This window comes from Calonectris borealis, chromosome 4 (genome assembly GCF_964195595.1).
Source record: "Calonectris borealis chromosome 4, bCalBor7.hap1.2, whole genome shotgun sequence".
Lineage (NCBI taxonomy): Eukaryota > Metazoa > Chordata > Aves > Procellariiformes > Procellariidae > Calonectris > Calonectris borealis.
Genome location: NC_134315.1, coordinates 67,441,195 through 67,456,548, shown reverse-complemented (window position 1 = coordinate 67,456,548; position 15,354 = coordinate 67,441,195). Strand labels below are relative to the sequence as shown.

The 15,354-nt window shown below is 34.9% G+C and overlaps 1 protein-coding gene across 2 annotated transcripts in view; it reads right to left on the bottom strand.

Moving 5' to 3' along the window:
- The window catches only part of LRBA (LPS responsive beige-like anchor protein), a 420,317-nt gene that overhangs the window by 285,744 nt on the left and 119,219 nt on the right, over positions 1 to 15,354 (bottom strand). For both annotated transcript variants that reach the window (XM_075149993.1, XM_075149994.1), the window contains one exon: positions 1,777 to 1,841. In XM_075149993.1, coding sequence (XP_075006094.1) covers positions 1,777 to 1,841 — 65 coding nt within the window. The remainder of the gene's footprint in view (positions 1 to 1,776; positions 1,842 to 15,354) is intronic.

The window sequence follows — 15,354 nt, the reverse complement described above, 5'->3', positions numbered from 1 at the left end:
TAGTTCATGTCATATGAGAGATAATAGTTTCATTTTAGTGAATGCTGAAAAGCCACAAAGCACCACAATGACCAATTCAGCAATAACTTTAAAGGCTCCTATAAACAGCAATGGAGGAAAATGGAGATAGATAAAAGGAGCCATTTTTAAGAGCCTCTCCTCTTCCCCATAATGAAAGTTATGTTCCCACTTTTTAAAAAAACAACTCTGCTAGGAGTCAGAAATGAAATGAAGTAACAATTACTTAGATATTTTCTGCTAACCTAAACCACACTTTTCAGTCTTCAAGGGATCATTTGTCCCCGAGACAACCACTCTGCTAAGGCTAGACTATAAGTTATTGATGTTGTTTATGGAGGTGGGGGAGTGATTCCATCTGTCTGTGATGGGCACTGCAGGTTTTTAAAAGAAAATAGTCAATTCCAAACAGTTTACTGATAGAATGCTCTCTGAAAGCTTGACCTGGACAAGCTGAATAACTACTAGGTAACTGCTACTTACAACTCAGTCCCAGCAACTGATTTGTTCATGATAATCATCTTACACAGATGAACCTTACATTGTGGTTTACATGTGTGTGGGATCTCTACGTTATCTATGCTAATAAAACATTAATCAAGGGCCAAATTTATAGCAAGCACTTTATAAGTAAGGTCAAGACAGGTCAGCCTCACATAATAGGAAACAACTACAGGCTAGATCTTAACGCTGTAACTGAACACCCTTGTTACTTTACCTTGGCCCTTGGGATCAAGACTAGTAGCAAAATGTTTTTTCTGCCTCAGAATGGTGTTTCCCTCACCATAAACTGAAATGCAACCATTAAAATGGTCATTATTTTTATGTATCTTGAGAACATCTACACATTTTAAAAGAAAAAATCTCAAATAGCCACTTCCCCTATTCCTACAATGATAAAAAGATATTGATATAGCATTTTAAATCATGTGATAAATTCTTTTGTTTTTAATTCAGTAGCTGTCCTCCTAATCCTGTAAAATGTATTTTCTATGGGGATTCTTACTAGCTCAAGTTACTCACTAACAGAATTGAGGTCTAGATAAATGGTGTTTCTTATAATACTCCTTAGCTAACTCATTAAGACATCTTAAAAAAAAAAGATCCTTTAGAAAAAGTAAATACTGTTTTAGTCTGCCTCAACAATCAATTCCTAATGAAGAAAATACTGATGGTTCTGAATAGTCACTACAAGTCAAAGAGCACGGCCTTATCACCTGCTCTGTCATTTTCTATAAGTCCCAGTAATATACCTATATAGTTACGGATAGTACATTAAACTAATTGGTAATACGAACAGATTTTTTTTTTTTTTTAAATCTTAAAGGGACACTCTTTTTCTTCTATTTTATGAGGTAGATAGGAAATAAATGACCAAACTGGAATCTAATTTTTGAGACAGAGGCTTATCTTACAATTCCTAGCTATAATGACTTCCAAATATCAATTCCCTCCCTCAAGAGATCAGCTGAATACAAATTATAGTTTCAACATTAACCAGTGCACAAGGACAGGAAGAAGGAAAATCCATGACACACCGATAAGTGAAATATTTAATGAAACTAAAGAGCAAATTCTGCAAAATCCCATATTCAGTATTAGAACTGAACCGAAGTATTAAAGAATGTGAAATCATGCTTGTAAAACTCAAAGAAAATGACACAAAAAGAGGCAGAAGAAAAATTCTTCAAAAAAAGTTTCAAGCCACACAACTTCTTGAAGGCTAAGGCAGAGATGCTATCCAATATTGTGACTTACCTTCCTTCATTGACAAGCTCAATAAAGGCAAGGCCAGCATTCTTTTGTATAGAGTTCTGCCACTCCTGGGAAAAAACAAGAGAAAACTCTATGTATAAAAACAAAACTAAGAAAAAACATTTTCTACAAAGTCACGCACTTTTCAATTTTAGCAACTTATACCACCATCAGCAAACATATAAAGCATTAATTGTGTGCTAATCAGGAAGGAGACACTGACAGCACGAAGAAACAGAACGGTGTTATTTACTCAAAGTCATACTCTGTGGAGGGGAGAAGAAAATATAAAAACATCCCACAAACGACTGCATAATTTTCTTTTGCTATGTTATGCAATAATTCTGAACTTACTCTGGTTCACTGATGCTTTTTGCCTTATTGAACCTTGATAATGCTAGAAACAGTTTCACATTAATGTAAGGCTCATTCTTTAGACACAAGTTTCTCTTATAGCTTGAAGTCTATTTAACATCTATGCCCATAATAATCCTCACCTCAGCATCACATAGACATCTCTACTCAAAAAAAATCTGCTAATGATCCAAATACTGCATCATTAACACCCAGTATGTTTCAAAAATTTTTAACACATTTTTAACACTCTGAATTTTTAGCACACTGAAATGATGGTAACAGCAGACACACACGCACTGCACATTTCTTACGTGCAACTGAACCCTGAATTACAGCAAAATTCTACACCTCTTAAATATGTAGGCGGGTTTTGCCTGGCCCCCAGAGGAGACACATTGGAAAGCAACCAACCCAGATGACCTATCACTGGGACTTGCTTCCCCCACTTGAATGCTGAGGAGGAAACAGGATTGGTTATCAAAAACACAAAGAACATTCTTAATCCTAGACTCAATAGGAACAAGTTGACAGAGCTAAAAATCAGGGTAGTAAATGTATGAACCTTGAATTTTTGGGGAAATGTAGAGGCATTTGGATGGAACAGGCCAAATACAACTCTTGGTTTAAACTCTACAACTCTTCTAAACTAATACAAAAGAATGATTCTGCAGCAGACAGATGCTTAAGTTTCATATGCTCTTCCACATCAGCTTCCTTGATTTTTTGGTCTTTGTTGTATGAAATAATAATCCTAATGATCATTCACATCAGTATTTCTATCACTGTGGTTCTTTTCAAAAATCTCATCAGCTCCAAAACAGGCAAAAAGTGCAAAATTGCAAATATCTCTTAAACAAATTTCAGGTTTCTGAATGTAGGAGTTTTTAATACCCAGTGTCAACAGAGTACATTTTTTTCTGCTGTGTTGCAGGATTACCTCTCAGTCAGTGACATGAAGGTTTGATCAGACATACACAAAAGCCAGTATAACAACGTTGTTTCTTCACAATTTAAATCCTGCGTCCCTGTCCTGCCCCCCGCCCAAAAAAAAAAAAAAAAAGATTTCCAGATTCCAAGTGCAGGGAGGAGATGACAACTCTGATCTCTCAAGGCTTGACATGTTCCAGGCCCAACATATTCTTTTATCATTTTTTAGTTGCAACAATGTATTACAATTTTCAAGTAGTCAGAATTAAGAGTAGAATAATTGGAATTAGTAATGTATTATTCATCATGAATTATAAATGTATTTCATTACTTTTTATATAACTAGTTTATATGCATTAATACGCAAGCAACATTCTAAGTGCCAGCTAAGTTCCATTTACGTATTATCACATATGGGGTTTTTTGGGTTTTGGGGTGTTTGGGGTTTTTTTTGAGGCTACATCAAGTAGCATCATCGGTCCTTATTGCTACATATATCTTACTAGCATTGCTCCCACCATCCTTCCCCCACTTCTCCCCTACAACCTTCTTATGGCCACCATTACATGGCTTCAAGTTAGTCTGTAAGCTGTCTGAAATAGCTTTAAGAAGCATTTATTCTTATTAAGAAAAAAAAGCCTTTTAGCTGCTAATATTCTAAACAAAATAGCATATGCAACTAATCCTCATAAGATTTTTTAAAAGTAGTATCAAATTCTAAATATTTAGCTTCGTATGATGATAATTGAAACTATTATCTGTAAGTTTAAATGTGTGAAAACTCAAGAAAAGCAAATTAAATTTTTCCATTTATGACACTGTCCATCTGTTGCTCTGCTCTTTAAGAGAGCTCACTACAATACTTGAAAATTTAATTGGTGAAGATGGAGGTTGCCAGAAGTGAAAAGAAAGTGCATTTATCATGATACTTTTCAGCATTTTTCTCTATATCAGACATCATCAAAGAAGGCGTTAGTCTAAACAATTTCATAAATCACTGCTGAACACACCCTAAAGCTAATTTTAATAGCTGAAAGAAAAGACTAATGGTCATCATCTTTCATGATCCATTCAATATTTCCCCACAGTATATGTTCTCTCTCAAACAATTACACTCAGTATGCATATTGCATTATTATATCAACATCTTAGTTATCCATCTCCCAAAGGTATTAGGGAAAAAACACGTTAAAAGCCTCAAACTCAACCACTAATGCAACTAAATAACTACAAAACACATTCCAGCACTTTTCTAAGGAAGGACTGTAAGGGAAGATCAACAAAGTCAATAATTTCATACCTGTTCTAAGCTGTACTTAATTGACCATCATTTCCTACAGCTATAAATGTTTAGTAACGGAGAGACATAATCTACTTTTAATGCTTTAGGTCACTGTACACTCAATAGTGAAGCAGGAAAAAAACCTAGAAGCACTAAACACTATCACAAATAGCTACAATGAAAAACAGCTGCTACAAGGAGACAAATAAGAAATCACATTTTATTCAAATACTACGTCTGATGTGGAAATTTCCTAGATCATTATTGTTTCGCCTACTTCCTTAATGGAATCTATAAACACAAGATAAAGCACTACACATAAAATGCAAGTACTATATCCTTTCCTGAAATGGTGCTTCAAACCTCATCTGAATTATAATTCTGTATGGAATGACGTATTATATTTCCTGTAGCTACAGCACAACTCTGCCATAAGCAAAACTATATCCCAGTCTTCTATAGCACCAATTTTATATCATCACAAGTTTCATTAACACATTGTTACTGAGTGCACAAGGATCATTAAATGAAAACATTAAACAGTACTGGTCTTAAACCCCTCCTCTCAGAAACTAATAATCTCCCTCAAGGTTTATATCATGACCTACTGTTGTCCCATTTGAGTCCGGTTGGGTTTTTTTAATCTATTTTACAGTGTTTTTTTTAATTAATTCTAACTAATGATCAGTCATATGACAGTACCATAAAACTCATATGAATTACTACATTTCCTTTGACTAGAAAATACATTTTGGCCAAACACCACAACATGCATTAGACCATAACCGACAATGAGATTAGTCTAGCAAAACAATCTTTAGTAATTCTATGTCCCATTTTATTTCATTTCAGCTACATATGCATGTGCAATTATCCCAGTCTTTAAATGCATTGAAAAGACTTTTATACTACTTGATCTTCCTATTTCCTTTCTTAAAAATAAGGTATGTCTCTAATCATATGGCATCATCAGATAAGTGGAGAAGTTCTTTAAAAATTCTGCATTGCACTTGAATTTTCCAGTGTCAACTCTATTGATCAGTCATTTTCTTCCTTTTATTGTTGGCTCTCTACTCATTCTGAAGATCCTCATTCAGATCTAATACTTCAGGAGCTTCTTATTTACCCAAACAGGCCTGCCTAAAAGATTTTTCTACAAGGAGCCAGCTTCAAAACACAGAAATGCAGGTGGTTCTTTACACAGTGCACTACAGATCAGTGGAATCTATCGCCAAAGGATGTTGTAGTGACTAAAAGTTCAATAGGATCAAAAGGAGACTGCACAAGTACCCAGAAGGAAAATGCGTTGATATTGACTAAATACACAGAAACTACATCCAATTCAGAAAACACCCCAAGCTGAAAATAACTGGAGAGTGGAAAAGTCTCATACACACTTTTCCCATTTTATTCTTCTTGAGCATCTCTTTGTGTCTATAGTTGGAGATACAACAATAAGCAAGGTGGAGCCTTTATCTAACCCAATATAGCCGTTCCTAAGCTCTAATCACTCAAACAAGAAAATTTTGTTGATAAACATTTTTGTTGGTTTGTAATTTGACGTGCTTGCCTGTAGGCAGTAAATGGACATATCCCTCCTCACCTGTACACTTCTAGGAAAGAAATATAATCATATTTTAAACAATTAACCCAAAATATCTATTCTTCAAGCTATATAAAAACATTTGCAAGACCAATCCATCAACTGGTCTGATGGCTAAACAATTAAACATGGATCTTTAACAGAATATTTAAAACATTTCCAATAGATGAAAACTGCTCTATTTTCAACTGTAGCAAACCGCACTACTACTTTCATTCGTATATACATACACATGTATACTCCTTAATAATTCATTTTTCCCAGAAACTAAAAAAAAAATCCTTCTAGCAAGGTCAACATATTCCACAATTAAGAATTATATCTAACAGTTGAAATACACACTCATAAACAAGCAAAAAAGAGCAAATTCTTTGCTAATCCATCCTTCCCATAAAGCTGGTGGAGTTTTAATAATTTATTTTGGTTATGAAACAAAGGAGAAGGATGATTTTGGTACTGACAACTATGAATGGAGCACTAAGGAGCAGGGTGGGAAAATGTGTTAACATATGACTAAGAGACATATTATATCCTAGAGTAAAGGTCAAATCTGCATGAAAAACTTGTTCATAGAGAGATATACTAATCTTTAAGTGCCTAAAGTAAACTATCAAGAACTTTTCAGCAGTGTTTGCACTTGGTGTCAGCACTCTCTCAGCACCACATCCACTACAGAGTTGAATGAACTCAGCAATAAAGAACATATAGTGAAAAGTAGATTATATCTCAGCTGGGTTCTTCATAATTAAAAAAAAAGTTAGACTGCATGTTAAGCAGAATATCTGCAAACATAAATTACTTTTAAAGAGTTGAAGCATGCTTAAATTATTTTAATCTACAAAGCTCCATTGAAAAAAATTAAAACCAACATGGAATTATGGGAAATCATGTCTAGAAACTCTATGTAGCAATTTAATATCAGAATTAGCACATGCTAAGTAGTGTATGAAACAAAAATTTTGCAAGGATGTGACACATTTTAATGTAAGAGTAGACACAAAAACACATTTGGAGACAATGTTGTTCAGTATATATACAGTCATACCTGGATGCTCAAATAAAATTTAAAAAACATTAAATCAATAATGGAAGAATTATCAGAAATTGACTGAGAAAAAAAATAATTTCAATAATTATATTCATGGTCCTTTCTCTACAGAAGAACATCACTGTTACTGAATCTTGACACAGAGAAAAGAGAGAACTTGCAAAAATATTTACTACTATCCCAAAAATTCAGAACATCTTGTCAGGGGGAAAACTTATCAAACAGGCTTGAATTTATTGAAATTTAAACAATGGATACTATTCCACACTAAACAATGGCTTGTCTATGAAAGCTTTAACGTGGCATCTATGTAACAAGTCAAGCTATCTCGCTAATCAATACAGGGGTTTTGATTTCAATAAGGGTGATAAAAGTTACTCTAACCCCAGCCAGCTACAGGCTCTCAACAGATGATCATCATTAGGCCTCTATCGGAGTTCCACATACTCAGGCTGTACAAATGTGTCCTATTAGTACATGGTCTGTCTGTTTGGCAACTCCAGTCTTAAGACAAATGGCAGCTGCTGCCCTTCAAGGTCTGAAGTCAAGTCCTCAGGGATTCTAAAAGCCCAACTGGAAAAATCAAGGCCTGTTCATTAGAGACTGCTCCAGGGGAAACTTGCAAGGCTGCCATTAGAACTATATAAAAGAGCTAATTATTTTTATAAGACTTTTAAACTATCAAACACACTCAGCTACAATAAAAAGTATTTACTGCTGGCATTCCACTAAAAAGACATTGCTTTTTCTCAAAAAATCAGCTAGTGACAGTACACAACTAAAGTCTTTATATTAAAAATTTTAATGAGTCTTCTAGGAGAAAGTTGTGTAAAAATTAACTAGATGAGATAGCTTCTCAAGTGGAGGTATAACACCAAGCACATTGTTGTGGGAAAATATTCCAAACACACTCATATGAAACTAACTAATGAACTATAAAGGTGGGCTGAGATTGTGCGTGTGTGACTATCTACCCCTGAAAAAGACAAGAAATTCAAGAAACAACATGTTCAGTGTTGCAAAACTGACTGAAAAGACACGTAACATTCTTATTTCAACCTATGCTGTTAACGAACAACTGAAAATGCTGCAGTACACTAGTGTATTGATAAATCAGTCAAAAAGGCACATGGCCCAGTTGGTATCAAACACCAAGACTGAGCAGAAAAAAATGAAAAAGAAAAGCATTTCAGTATTTTTCCTCTGATAAAACACAGAAACAAAGATTATAATAACAATAGCTACTTTCACAAAATATACTCTGGGGAAGAGTTGAGACACTATTTTTTTATTCATAACCACAAAATTGTTTACTATTCTAACTATGAAACAGAATCAAAGTTTCTTATACTGAAATATTTTTCCAGCTGCACAGCATGACAACACTGTATTGAATTCTAATGGTATAACGGATCACTGCTATAGAGTATTTATTACACAGTATTTATTACAAATCTTTTAAAAGTGCTCTATGAAATTCATTAGTGTTCCTTAATCAATTCTTGGATCAACATGCACATTAGTTTCCGACAGGCTAATTCAAAAAAGCAATTACAACCCTAGTCCTTATGTAAAAGGACGACAGAAAGAAGCTATGTTAAACCAGTTTAAAAGAATGAAAATGTAAAGAAAACAGATTAGGAATGATTTATATCAATGCCTAGTGCTGAAGTTAATTACAACTAACCCAATAAAATAGTGCCTTTATTATTGTACAGCAAGTAATAACCTTAGACGCAGAAAACAGAACTCCGCTGACTTTTGCATGCTCAATTCCACAGGACACTACATTAAGAATTAAAGAAGTAGTAAATAAGCCATACAGAAACAGCAGTTTTTAAACTAAAAGCAGAAGACTCCCCTGCTGTTTAACCATTTGGGATATTCCATGTAAACAGATCTTCCTATAAACTGGTATTATGTTGTTAGTGGTAAATACCTAAAACTAGCTTATAATGAGAGTTTAATTTCAATACTTAAAAGTTTGAGTTCAAGTCACCATAAGTTTTTATAGATTCTGAAAATAAATTATACATATATAGAGCTGGAGTAGTTTGCATACTTAAGTACTACATTGTTCAGTAAAATACTAAATAAAAAACTGTCAGCTTGTCAGACAATGCCTTTTATGCTATGAGATCACTCTCAAAGTGCCAACTGTTGTCTTCTCTACAAACTACGCAAATCTATCATAAAAGATACAGTATTATGAGAGATACACTACATAAAATGTTACAGCACATACAATCTTTAACAATTACATACAGTCAGAAAATCATAACACAAATTGCTGTCATCATAATTTATGGTGATACCAAATATTCTTAAGATAGGATTTTAGTAATAAAAGAAAACTTAAATCACTTAATCCGAAAGCTCATATAAAATTATGAAAATATCACTGTCTGCATAAATAAAATGTTACCAGTAATAACTATCACAGCATAAAAGCTGCATATCATCAAAACTCATAAATTTTGTTTTTGTACCTAGCTTCAAAAAAGTATGAACATGTCTATGAAAAACATTTATTACATGCCTTTTATAGTGATCTAACTCATGACTTGATGAATAAAATTTTGCCCCTAGAACCAATGTCACATTAAGATGAAACAGTTAAGTCTATGTCAAACTCCAGTTCCTCTACAGTCCCAGTACAGCAACAAACTGTAGAATGGGGAAAAAGTGGTAAGTGGTTCACTGATTTCAGGTCCACAGTTTCTGATGGAGGAAGCAATTTGCCTGGGCAGCCTCTCCCTTTCTCTCTCCCACTAGCAGGCTGTTGCCATGACTCCTCATGAAACGAAATTAGGGGTCAGGTTTGAGTTCATCTAGCAGCAAACCTTTTCCACTGCAGTTTCCTCTTCAGGTTCTTTAACCATCGGCTATTTTCAACGCTGAGATGAAAGACAATAGCTTCAGGAAGAATAGTAAGAGAAATCTTAAACATTAATTGAGAAATCAGAGTACCAAGCAGTTCCGTAAATATGCAGCAATGGGAAGCAAGAAACTATAAGTCAAAAGAGATGAGTCAGAAAAAACAGAAGTGAGGAAAAAGGGACAACATAAGACGAACAAAGCGAAGAGATCCAAACAATCAAGTTGCAGTGCCAGCATAATTTTTATGGAGAAAGGAAAACAAATTGAGGAATAGCAGGAGTATAAGGCAACTGCCTCTTGATTTCAGTGCTTTTTCGTTTAACTTGCGTTTAATTTTTGTTCACCTTTTTGTTTAATTTGAGTGTTTGTAAAACCACTGCATGGAAAAACTTGTCTTCGAAAGTAGACTACTAATTATAAGGACAAGAAAATCACAGCATCCTCATTGCTGCACAGTTGCACTAGTAGTGATGGACTGATCCCACTGATGGCAACATTCATCATCACTACCACCAAATAGCAGCAACCTTCCTGCTCAATGTCTGATAAGCTTCAACTAAATAAATTTACCTAATAAAAAGCTCAACAATATACACAATGAATACTATTTTGGAACTAAAATTACCCTTTATATTACCCTTTTCCCCAAATGTAGCTTAGTTTCAGTTTAAACTCTCATAATGAATGCATGCAAACAATGAACAAGATTCCTGCTATCATCGTACCTATGATGGAATGAAATCAAAGTATGTAAACCAATCCTACCCTCTTCACTCAAAAGATAAGATGTCCAAACCTGTCCCTTATCTCTCCCTTGGGTAATCCTATCCTAATGCAGATCTTTTAAGAAAAGATTTAGAGAAAAGGAAGCTAAATCAAATCAAATTTTAAAAAAAAAAAAAAAGGGCAGAAAAACTAACATGTCTCTTCCATTACACTCCACTTGCATAATACATGCCTTTCCTCATCCTCCATCTGTTGTCTTCCTTTAGACTAAAATATTCTAGGTATCCATTATTCCACTATTACACGACACCCAGCAACACAGGGTTCTATTCCCATCTGTCCCTATATGTTGCTACAATAAACATGACAAATAATATTTTTTTGCTCCTTTCACTGCAAATCCTCCCCTGCACTCACTTTTCAAAAAGAAAAATATAACCATTTCTGTTTTAAGTAGAAATAGAAATAAATGTCTTCATAAATATTCAAAGGGTCCTGGAAAATCCAGCTGATTCTTCTGAATCAAATTTGACTCAGAACTAGGATCTAACACCTTACAGACATGCACCTCAATATCATATTGATTCTGCATAATCTGAATTATGAGTTTTTGCACTTAAACAAGTTATCTTAAAATATTTATTGAAAGATTAGCGTGTCATCAACATCTTTGATCAGACAGATGTTTCCCTAGTTGCAGAGATACGTAAAAACACATAGATGAGTATAAAACTAAAGGTTAGACAATAAACTGAACAGCACCACTATGCAACGCTTCTCCTGCCAGAACTTTGAGTAAACAGCACTGCTCCCCAAATCATGAGTTTCTTAAGCAGTTTTGCTTGGAAACAGAGACACGTTATTTGGTTTACTAACATGAACAAAAGCGTTCAAGTATTTGTAATAAGTATAAAGTCAGCGACAAGCGTTGCCACTCATTGAACTTTCCATAATCTCATACCCTTCCCCTCCATTAAACCTCTTTCCATAGTCTCAAATTAAACAGACTAGCTGTAAAACAGCAGGGTGTCAAATTAAAGCACACTTTATTTTCAGAGGTCTCCACACTTCGTGGCTGACTTCCTGTCAGGAAGAGTTCCATTTCAGTGCAGAGCCCCATCAGCAGGGAGCTCACAGAATTAAGTGCCAGTTGATATTACTTTGTTTTGCATTTACCACCCATGAGAATATTGTTCAAAGTTCTAGTTATAAAGTCAGCATGGTATCATCCTTCTGACTAGACTGCCAAGCCACAGGGTGTGCTCTCACTGCACAAAACTCACCTTAAATGGTGGTGTTTTTTTAAGTCCTAGTGTGCTGGTGAAGCAACAGGATGCCTTTTTTCTTCAGAAAAGTCTTCCTTCTGTAGCTATATTATGTTCCCTTAGTTTTGAACATCTGCAGCAATGTACATTCATGGAAATGAAGCTGCCCTGTTCCCCTATCACACCCCCAAGATTCACATTTACGTTAGACAATCCACTCTCCTTCCTAAACATAAAAATGTATACATTAATCATACAAATTCTCAGCAACACAGTTTTAAAGGCTAATATTTTTAGCTGTAGTGGACATGTTTTCCATTAAACTCACATCAACACCATGTCCTGGATTCCTGACCACATTTAAGTAATTTTCATTTCATAACAGAATTATTCTTAGTAAGAGCCTATAATATTTGAAAAGCCTATAGAACAACCATTAAGTATTGTACTGTAAAAAAAAAGAAAATCAGGGAAGAAAAATCCTCATTTTTTCCCCCAGAACTTTATTGTAGGCAACAATTATGTTTTAGTAAGATGACCTTAGGAAAGTTCATCTCTCTCCACTTCAGTGTGGCAAACTATTTCTAAGCACAGTTCTGTGTTTTTTAACCCTATCTTTTATCCATTCCTCTATGCAAAGTCTACAAGTCACGTTGATTTCTCCAAGTGTATTGTCCCAAGAAACAATGCTTCACATCAACCCACACCAAAATATCATGGCTTTACTACACCTATCCACTTGTACCTCTCTACACACCTTCTTAGTCTAATGTATAGCACCCATCCCAATTTCTTTACATATAAATGTTTGGGGTTTTTTTTTGTTCAAAACCGTGAAGCTCACAATTACTTTCCAGAAAACAGCTGTGTAATATAAACCAAAAAAACACTGGTTCTTTCACACTACTTTTCTCAGTTTGCAGCTGCAGCTGATATAGCCTGCTTTTGTTGAACACTTCAAAATACAGTGGCTGCAAATTGCAGAGGGTATTCTCCAGTGAGTCAAAGGTAGGCCTAGATAAAACAAGTTTTAGTTAAGAAGTCATTTCTATCGCTTTGATGATATTTGTATCTAATATACAGAAACGTCAATCCCTTTTAATAAAAGTATAACATACCAGATATCCTTCTGTTTTTCTCACACTAAATGTAACACATCTTAAAATCCCACATCATACATTTAATCTCCAAACTGGGGAGTGAGCAAACTTTTAAAATATCCTCCTAGACTAAGAATTATGGAAAGATGCAAGGAGATAAAGCCATAGTACTAGCTCACACATTTTAACTACTGTGACCCCTACCTGTCAGGATATAACTAAAAAGTGCTCATTGCATCATTAAGTCAAGAAAAGGTCACTTACTATTCATGCAGTACTGGCAAATCATTCCCAGTACATTCCAACCTATTTCCATGCTTAAGGCAAAGGCAAAGTTTAAGTTATTAACTTCTCTGATTTCTACTACTAAGCAAACTGCCAATATACATCCACTTAATAGACTCACCCAAGAAACAATATTCTATCAGAATTTGTTTTTTTAAAATTTAGCCAGTGATGTTTTAAACTCCCTGTCTGTAGGCCATACTAATAGTAAACAAAGCACATTATTCCTGAAGCCAACAACTACACCTAAGAGAGAAGACAGAGTTCAAGCATATCTAAGCGTAGCAAACTAAAGCGGGATCTGAGAAGCGTGAACCTTAGTGATTATTATGAAGAATAATAGGAGTTTGAAAGAAACTCCTATTTAAACATGTTAGAGTGCTCTCCAAGCAATTCCATGGAATTCAACAGGTTAAATATTGCAGGCAGTTATAGGCAATTAAACTTTCAAACAATTTAGAAAGCAACAGGAAATCAAAGTAGGAGTGAACTTCCAACAGTCAAATTTTACATTATCCTCTAGTTTCACATGAATATATTACAATAATCTAGTTCTGGATAGACAAAATCTACATACTGCTTAAGTTAAAGAAAAATAAATATATGCAGCTAATTTAAAATGTAATTTCAACATAATCCAGTTCAAAGGAAAGGTTTTCCCAGCTGTTTCCATTTATTTCAATCTTATCAGAATTGCACTTCAGACAGTTATCTACCAAACTGATCTCCAGTTTCAAACACTTAGAATGTATAACATAGTTCAATGAAGCAAGCAGCAAAATATCTGTAGCACAAGTAATCCATTTGTAATTATTCCAAGTACTCTGCTCAGTGACATATGCCAAGCATGAAAATTGTCAATATAGAATTTCAGCACCCAAAGTGAGATCCTCAGAGATGGAGGAAAAACTCCCACTCGGGAAGGAATTAAGCTACACTATGCGTAAAAAACCCCAGATATACCAAGTATAACTGAGAATCCAAGTGATCTAGACAACAGATTGGATAATTTAACCTTCTGTTTTGTTAGAAGGAAACTTACTGACAAGATAGTGTCTAAAATCCAAACACCAAAGGACCGCGTTTAAGGAGTCTCGATTCCACAGCCAGTGCCCTCCCACATCTTCCAGGCCTTTCATTCAATTTCTCCAGAGTTAATCCTACTGACCACTTGCCAAACAGCTCACTGTGTTGGTATCAAGTGCCTTGCAATGCAGGAGAATGCATAAGACCTAACCTTTATCCCCAAGACCTTACAGAAAAGAACTGATGTCTTCATATATCACAACCAAAGAAGGAAACTGCAACTGAGGACAACAGAATCACAATGTTGCTTTTACCGATTGAGAGAACTTAATTTGTTTCAAAACTGGACTCTTCCACATGCCTGGTAAATACTCTTAAGCTTCTGGACAGCTAGCTACTGGGAGAATATGTTGAAATTTTTCCTCTGACAGATTATTCTATTTAGTGATAATAATAACTACTACCTGAAACATTAGTTGAAACTTAAGTCTCTTCTATCCCAGGAGAGCACTTTGATAGCATGGCCCCTGGCTACTGTAGGATCTACCTTCCCCTCTCTCTAGCTTTGACCACAGTCTCCATCCTGCAAAACTAAGTCATTTTAAATGAAAATATACATTGCAGGGGGAAAAGAATAACAAGAGTTTTTGAAGAGGAAATAGTTCATAATGTAAAATCGCTTCACTGAAAATATCCTGAAGCAGCACTGTACATAAAGCTCAACAGACATTTCCCAACTACTTTCCATCCAATAGCATCTTAAAGAAGAATAGGATAAGAATCTTCCATTTTGTATACCAGTTACAAGGGCCATGCGGATTCGGTACAAAAATGCACTACGAATGTTCCTACTACTGCCTGCATAACAATTAATAACGCGCTCGGCAAGCCCATGTTTTCAAACGTTAAGATTTACACAATTTTATTAATATGCCTAGCTCCACTTGGTATGAAGCAGACCTGAAGCAGCTTCAGAATCTAAATAATCCATAGCAGAGTAAGATGATCTTGAATACTGTCACTTCCTTCCACACCCACCTCTACAAAACGCTAGGCTGGCAGATATTCTTCCGATCTTCAAA